The sequence below is a fragment of the Fopius arisanus genome, unplaced genomic scaffold, assembly GCF_000806365.1.
Source record: "Fopius arisanus strain USDA-PBARC FA_bdor unplaced genomic scaffold, ASM80636v1 scaffold00119, whole genome shotgun sequence".
Classification (NCBI taxonomy): Eukaryota; Metazoa; Arthropoda; class Insecta; order Hymenoptera; family Braconidae; genus Fopius; species Fopius arisanus.
This window is the reverse complement of record NW_011887858.1, coordinates 263,390-272,376: the sequence shown is the minus strand read 5'-3', so window position 1 is coordinate 272,376 and position 8,987 is coordinate 263,390. Positions and strand designations below refer to the sequence as shown.

The 8,987-nt window shown below is 37.2% G+C and overlaps 1 protein-coding gene across 2 annotated transcripts in view; it reads right to left on the bottom strand.

Moving 5' to 3' along the window:
- Nucleotides 1-3,641: 3,641 nt before the first annotated feature.
- LOC105271695 (homeobox protein abdominal-A homolog) overlaps nucleotides 3,642-8,987 on the bottom strand; it is a 23,435-nt gene continuing 18,089 nt past the window's right edge. Inside the window, exon 3 of one of the 2 annotated variants that reach the window (XM_011313413.1) lies at nucleotides 3,642-8,684. In XM_011313413.1, coding sequence (XP_011311715.1) covers nucleotides 8,278-8,684 — 407 coding nt within the window. In that variant the 3' untranslated portion in view covers nucleotides 3,642-8,277. The remainder of the gene's footprint in view (nucleotides 8,685-8,987) is intronic. The other variant, XM_011313414.1, reaches the window with a different exon arrangement.

Sequence of the window (8,987 nt, the reverse complement as noted above, 5' to 3'; positions counted from 1 at the left end):
CGAGTTGAGACGGAGGGAGTTGTAAAAGAATTTATAGCTCCAGGAATCGTATCGCAATATCAGTCTCGCGAATTTTCATCAGACGTTCTCCCCTCGCAAGTCACGAATTATTCTAGGAGAATTTACGTGTAATTCAAACTGGGTTACGCCTTATTTTTCATCGAATCTGTCATCGTCACGTAATAAATGGCATTCTGTTCATCCCGGAATGATCAAGACGAGTGCTTGGGAATAAAAAAATCCCGCCCTCAAATCCTGAGGGAAATGACGCGAAGTAATGGCTGAATTCAGAAATATTCACCCTTCATTGATTTAGAAACAACCCCCTTTACATCATAAATACAGGGAAACTCCATAAATCACGTGCTCCTTTGAAACTCCATTGTTTACGAATAATTTATCGAAATATTGCACTGCGAAACTGAAATTTAACAATTCGACGCTTTTTATCATTAAATTTTGACGAATATCTCGGAATCTGATAAAAATATCGAAATTTTTCATAAAATCATTTTTATGGGGCTGATGAAGACCTACCAAAGTTGTATAATCGAAAAATTCACCATCTCTTTTATATCCCGAGATATTCTCGAAAAACTGACGTATTGGCTGAATCGACTTGTTACTCTTTACCTGTGGATTAATCAGGGGAATAATCCGATAATAAAAAATGCCGCCCCCCCGATTCCCGAGAAAAACAGGATACTCCCAGGATTATTTCCCCGGGGGAGAGAATTTCCCATGAATTTTCCGCGGATTAATTCCACCGTCAATTTTTCACGATTTAACGCTGAAACCGTTGACACATACAACAATAATTTCTCTCTTCATCCGGCGAATTCTCATTCCTCTTTCTTTCACTTCCCCCAGGAATACTCCCTCCTCCTCATCTCGTACGTGTCCTGGGTACGGCCTACAACGAATTCTCACCAACCCTCTGCCCAGCGGTGGGTCCTTTTTCGCTGGTGAAACCAATAAGTAACGGAGGCAGGTCGAAAGAGGTCGGCACGTAAAAATGGGGAGAGAACACAGCACCAGAGAAACCAGATACATATATCTCCTACCACTACATTCAAACATATGACGCTAACTCTTCTAACCCCTACGCATTAATATTTTATTCCCATCGCTTATACGAAGACCCGTGGATTGCCAATGGCCACTCCAGAATTCTCCCGGGTCAAAAAAAAAAATTGGAATCGAAATATTTTTTTTCAAATTTTCACAAAATTTCTGGAAAACTTTCCAGATCATTTTTTTTATCACAAAGGTTTTTTTTTTTTTTATAATTTAGATCGTATTTTTTGAGAATATTGAAACATTTTTTAAGTAAAAAAACAACAGTGTAATTAAAAAAAATATATATTCACAAAAATTTCTAGAAAATGATAAAAAAAAATTTTCGAAACAAATTTTCGATAAATTTTTCAAAACAATTCCCAAAATACAATTGTTTCAAAAAAAAATCTTGATATTAACAATTAATAATTATGCAATCAATTCAATTCATTTTCTCCCCCTCCCCCTATTTTATTATTAATTAAAATCCCCTAATGCGTCTATAAAATGAATAGTAATAATAATTTCAGTAAAAGATCCTAAAAACCTAGACGCCACGAAGAAAGAAGACCGAGAGACTTCTTCGAAATGATTTTTTCCGCATTTTATTGATGGTCAGGGCATCCATTAATCAAATGGAGATTTTTTTTTTCTCCGATCAGTTGAATAAAATCCGCGGTAGAATCGCGCTCTCGTCGGGAGGTCTTTGATCAGTTCCAGTCGTAGTGCAGAGACCCTGGATGACTCCATGCCCGATAAATCCGATGATTTTTGCGGTGATTTTTTTTTCTCGTTCCCCTTGGAAGAGAGTCTGGATCATTTCAGCAATTTATGGTACTTGATTGAGACCGCTACTGAGACTATATTCAATGAATTCCGTTCATGAGTTTGTGCACTCGGATCTGGTATTAAAAAATTTTTAGTATCAATATTGATTATTAATAAATAAACTCTTCCATGAGACCCCTAGAAAAATTTAGAGAAAAGTGAATAAAGGCAAGAGCTACAGGATTTATCTTTCTCTTCAGAAAGGATTAGCTAAAAGCGAATTGAATTATGAAACAATTATAATTATCAAACCAAGAGCTGAAGCTTGGCTGCCAGTACTGGCCCAATTATGGGAATATCGTTAACGGAATCACTAACTACCGAACCATCCTGACCTCAAAATGTATCGGCATTTGCGATAACAATCACCGCAAGTCGTGACAGCAATACGAGACATTTATATCCTGTTTAGGTTATTAAATGCATCGCCGAGTGTACGACGAGAGATAGGGGAAGAGTTTAAGTCGAAAGAAAAGAAAAAAAAAATATCCGAAGAAAAAGGTAAAAAGGTGCATGTGGGCCCGAGGAAGCGCCACCCCATGCACCACAGGAATGCCCGATAGTGCGGCTATTACCTCTCGGCACGCCATGCCAATTTCAACTTGTTTCATCTTATTCTCATCCTGAACGTTCCCTCTTGCTGAGGATGCACTCCTTCATTGCGAAAAAGAGAGGTCTGATTCCCATCTCCACGGTAACTATTCCCTACCTCCTGGTGGAGGGATAAAAAATGGAGGCTGATTTGTTAAATGCTCTCCTCTCGGTTCAATGAATTTTTTATCGGGATGAAAAAATTTGGGAATAAAAAAAACATGTAGAAGGATAAAAGTATTCAACTCGCGATAGAGTATTTGCAAAACTATTATCGACGTGCTTTGAGTCTTTCATCACCCACTCCGAGGATCGTAAATACCTCGGTACAACCTCCCCAGGGCAGTGTGCAGTGCGCTTAACACTGTAATTTCGTAGTATTTTTCATACCGGACCCATGTGGGCTGGATATGTTGCTTTTTGCACGTATTCCTCTCTGACTCGACCGTTCATTTTTCCATCCTCTTTTTTATCGCTGCTAATTCCTGAGCATAAAAATCATATTCATAAAACTTCGAAATGGAAATGCCGGTTTAATGAGAGGATAATTGATATTACGTAATCGAAAAAATATTCTGAAGGGAGAAATCATCATCCCTTATTTTTACTCATCAAAGTGAAATTAAAAATTCAAAGAAATTTCTCGTCAATTTGTAATTTGTCAATTGGAAATTATTCAGAAGTTTCCAGGGTAATTTTCAATGGGTAAAATGGAGAGTTTTATTAATTTTGGAATGATTTTTTCTTGGATCTGTTTTATGAGAGGAAAAATGGGGTTGAGGAGACACTGGGGTGAGAGGTAATAACCCGAAGAGGCCACTGTAGTGTTACGACGTAACACAACCCCCTTAAACGACACCAGCATGAAATCCACATAACCAGATACGGTTATACCAGAAATATCCGAAAAAAAACCGTACGGCGATCGGTTTGACGTTTCCATTTCAATGTTCCGCTTGCCCGGGCGTAAAAGTGGTGAAAATATCCATTTATTGTTTTCTTTTACCGAATAGAAAGCCATTTTCAGGCAATTCAATATACATTTTTTATCTCTCCAACAATAAATTAATTTCGCACATTATTTATTTATCGTGTTTACAGTGTGAAAATTTTTTCGTCAATGCTTTTTAATTTTGAGGACACCAATGAAAAACTTGAGTCAATTAATTTATGGTACGTTTTTATTTCGTTCTTGTATATCATAGATATAGCTTATGAGTATAATTCTACATCAAGTTTCGAAAAAATGGATACATTTACATTCATTGTCAATGGGTTTACTCGTCATCGTTACCTCGCACATAGCCTTCCTCATCACTCATTAACCTTTTTAAACTCATAGTGATAATACTAATGTTTTTTTTTTATTTTTTTATTTCAATAAGTCAGCAGATACGAGATTCGTCTCCCTCCCATCTCCACAATCATTTGCTACTCCTTTATTTTAACGACTTAACGCGTTATGGTATTGTAGAACAGCTACGGTATTTTTTTTATTTTTTTCCTCTTAAAGTAAATTGCGTTACATTTAATTAGGTATTTTCGTCGTGGACTTGTGAGGTGGAAATATTTCAAGGTAGTTTTGTTTAATCACTAAACGACCCTTCGTTTCCATTCCCAATACCACTGTATCAGTTTAATATTACGTTATGTCAATATTTACATCGAGAATTATGGAGTAATACACGGGGCTCGTCCGTCTAGGGTAGGTACAGCAAAGACAACACGCAAGACGAATCCACGTTGGACAGAAATATTTCATTGTGTAGTTTTATTTATTTTTTAAATTCTTCTCATTATTTATTTCTATTTGTTTTCATTAAATCTGTTTTATTTGCACGACAGACTGGGTACCGAGGGTTCTTCCATCTTCACTCACTAATGCACTAAACTTTTTCAATTCTCTCGACAAATTTTTTAATCTACTAAAATTTCTTGAGCTGCTCACTTTTCAGTACGGGACTAAAAAAAAATTATAAGCCAAGCAAATTTATCACGCTAATGTCCTACTCCCGTTAATTAATCATCTCTATTAATCATTTTTTATTCAATTCCATATCAACGAATAACAGCTGCCTAGTCAAGGGAAATGTAAACAAAATGAATAACACTCGTATCACTCATTCTCACTAACGAAATCACTATTTTACAACTGATAATTTTGGCAAGAAACGATGATAGTGTTTCGTATCGCTCACGAGAACAATTAAATTAATATCTCAATTAACAATGACGAGTTTTAGTTACGTATATGGTATGTTTGTTTCATCTGTTTCAATTCTCGCCACAAGCTGCATGATTTTAAAAATCATCGTATTGATAATAACGAGCGCAAAATAAAGTCACTGGGTTGTTTCCTATTTTTAAAAACATCAGAGGTTCTCCATAAACAATACTCATTAATTTATCCAATTGAAAATAGCCCACACAACACTATATCCTCGCATTCTCACTCTTTCTATCGTAACAAAAGTAAATAAAACAAATACGAAAAAAAAAAATAATAATAATACGTAAATAAACAGTTTTCATAAATAAACAATTATCTATAAGTAATGAAAAAATAATATAACAAACAATTTTTCAATCGATCGGGCGCTCCGTGAGACGGATTTCGACTATTAGAATTTCTAATTGTTATAAATTACAGGTTTTTTCTTCTATACATTATCAGGGATATCGATAGTTCACTGGATTGATGACGTATTTATTGTTTATTTTTTTTTTTTTTTGTTTATCCATTAAATCTATATTTATAGTACGCATCGACAGCTCATTGCTCCGATTCGAATTATCAATTATGATCTGTTTATGGTCAGTGTTGATCACTCGGTTTATCGGTTCCTTTATCTTTTATCTCTGTTTACTGCTAGCTCAATTACCTTTAATTCGAATGAGAGAAGTTGTCGCGTTTCTTTCAGCTGGACCGAGTATTTATAATGAACTCTTTTAGCTGTGAGTCACGAGGTTTGGCAAGTCGGGCACGTTGTACTATATTAAACGCATCTCGCTGGGTCTTTCCTCGTAATTAATTACTTAAATTTACATGGATATCCAGGTTGATATAATACATTCATTATATGGGGATAAGAGCGAAGATTAAATTTTTAGGAGCGAGTTTTCATTTCAAGTTGGGATGAAGTTTATATTTCGGAGGGTCTCAGAGGTTTTTGGGGAAATGTGATATGATGGTTCGGCGATTTGCTCAAAATTCATTACCTGGATTATTTTATTTCCTTGCTTTTTTTTTTTCTATTTCATTTGATATTTAACGGGCCAATTGAAAGCTCAAACGTGGACGGCGCCCGCTTTATAATTTCTTTCTCGAGACAAGAGATTGTGAAAATTTTCGTGACTCGGGGTAAATTGACGCGGGAGAAAAAATCATTTGTTCACTAAATTGAAACGAACTAATTAAGAGGCTAGTGATTCTAATTAAACCCTAACTCTCCCGTATTCCAAACGATTATCCAAGAAGATCGGACGTAATTGGCAACACTGCACCCCATCGCCATTATTTCACGTGTATTTTCCCTAATCAACGGCATAACATCAAACGTAACTTGCAATAATTGATCATAATACAGTATCGATATACAAAGCTTCCTAGAAATAGTGATAGTACCTAATATCAGCCCTCAACCCCCTCGTAACAAACTCTTCCACGTTGCAATATCATTGAATAATTTCAATCCAAGAGTGACAAATTGTTTGATTTCAGCCGTATACATTGTAGAGTGGGTATTGCAGGCGCGATCACACTTTTTTGACGTTTCGATTGTTCATCGAAATATTTTTGCAAATAGCAACTGAGTAAAATGAATTTCAAATAATTAACCTCCGCCTATACACGATACACTTATCCATTAACTGATAGAGTGCGCAGAGCGAAATCGATATTTCTTCATACTATAATAATAATTATGCTGTAGTTATTTACTCACTATATTTATATGTACGCGATCAACCGGGTATTCTGTTCGTCGTAATGAGTTGCTTCCATGTCCCTCCGTTTATCTATTTTCATCAGTTTTATTAATTTAGCTCGTCAAACCCGTTGATTACGTTGAGATTCCTCCTCTATGTTAATTATACTTGAGTTTATATCGTGCGGAAAAAACACGCGCAGCTTAATTACATTAGATATTAATTCATTAATCAATAACAGTTATGGTTTACGAGCACTCGGTAGAGTGATTTCTTTCGCAGGATACCCATGGATACTTTTTTCAAAATTTTTTTTTTCTTCGTTTTTTCTCGCGGCAATGCGTTATTTTTAATACGCACACAATATCGTATTTCATTACTGATTTTTCTTGCAATATAAGTGTTATCTATCATTTAGTCTGTTATATTTTTTTTATATCAACAACGATCGTATCTCAGAATGCACTTGAATTATTGATCTCAGTGAATAATGAGATGCGACAATTGCAGCTTATGCCGAAAAATAGATAATGATTTCATTAGAATTCGAAATGTTTTCATATTTAAAGTTTTCTCACCTCTCATCACTGAATCGTAAATCGTTAATTACCAATAACAGGCTCTATGACTACTGAAAAGGTCTACCCTGACACCAAATTACGTATTTAATGTACTAAGAGTAAAGATACTCGTCCGGGATTTTGTGCCACGTCGGGATGATGTTTATGCAATGGATATCCAAGTGAACAGCGTGGGAAGTGAGAGTCCAATGGTGGAGAGGCTTGCAAAAAAATATAACGTGTAATAATCGTGATAATTGACTTGTAACAAGAAACACAAGAGAAAAGCTGTGCGTGTTGCTTTAAAAACACTCTCAAACAACCGTAAATCAACGAGTTTGAACGAAAACTTTCGATTTGTCTAATCAACTAAATAAAAAAGAAAAAAAAAACAACTTGAACACAATTCGCCTCTCGGTAACAATCATCCAAACAAAATTAACAACTTAGGAGAAAAATCAAATTCTCGAATAAATGACAAATCAAATCAATCGATAGGATTGAAAGAACATGGAGGGATTGCGTCGTGTTAATCACTGATATAATTCCCTTATTGGCACGCTTATTTACGATTCTCTCGTATATTCAGCAAATTCTCGATTCTCCGGTGAATTTTAGTTACAGGCGATACAGGCGATACAGGCGATATCGATGTCAGTTCTCTGGTTGTCAAAGAAGCGGCCCACCTTGAAACTCGACGTTTACACACACCACGAGAATCCGCGTAATCGATACGACCTTCGAGATTCATGTCCACCACCCCCTCCCCCACATTTGTTTTTCGTCTGTTTCTGTACACATGGCCACTTGAAAAAAAAAATGGGAAAAAAAAATTAAAACACGAAACGAAAGGCAAAAAACGCACAGACACCATCGGCCAATGCTGCATCCAGCTGATCCTGAGGAAATTGACCGGTCGACACTTTCACGAGGTGTTCATACGGGGGGGAAAAAAAATGAAGTGAAAAACCAAGAGGAAACTGTTTTCCGGGGCACGTGACACATCGGGCACTGGAGGAGACCAGCGACACGGCGGTGGGTTTGTGCACTAGGTTCAGGGCCATTCAGTCCGTGGTGAGGTTAATCCTGGGTTTGTTTTTTTTTTTTTTTTATTTTGTTCGTCAATGGGGACTTGCTCCATTCTTCCTTATTTCTCGATTAAAAAATACATTCTAAGAATCAGTCAGGCGTGGCTGCCAGCTCTAGTTCGGCACGTAGATTTGTAACCAGCTGGACAACCAGGTAAGTACGTAGATCGAGGATTTACTCAGCTCCGATTTAGGGGTTCATCGTGATGATGATTGGTGCCACCCTATGTCTGGACTTTGCTGACTGCCTTGAGGAGATCACTCTGGGCTTTGTCGAGACCGGATACGTGATGCTGCTGATGCTGAAGCCCCTGCTGCTCCTGCATCTTCGCCTGCTTCTCGGCTTGCTGTTTCTTCATCATCTCTTGCTCCTCGCGCTCTCTTCTCGCTTGTTCGTTGATCTCCTTCACCGCTCGCAACTCCTTTTTCAATTTCATCCGTCGATTTTGAAACCAGATTTTAATCTGTCTTTCTGTGAGACACAGGGCGTGTGCTATTTCTATTCGTCGTCGTCTCGTTAGGTAATGGTTGTAATGGAACTCCTTCTCGAGCTCGAGGGTTTGAAATCGCGTGTACGTCTGTCTACCTCGGCGCCTCGGACAGCCGTTAGGACCTGGAAGGAAATTATCAGCTATTATTTTTAAGTCAGATATGTCCTAATTTTTAAAGAGTTGTGGGACTTTTGCTTCCCCGTTTTTCGAGTCTTCAATTTTCCACCCATGGACATTTTTTTTTTCTCTCACCCGGGTATCCCTTGATGGCTGTCACAAATCTTGGACGGTTTTTTGTCATGACATGGGCCCTTTAACTTTCACCTGGACAAAAGAGTAATTCCGTTGGGGCCGGTTTATTGCAGGGGTTGAGGTCCAGTGGAAAAGGGAAAATAGAAAGTTCTCAGTCGGTTGGGGAAAAAAAAAAGGAGCATTGCCCGGTT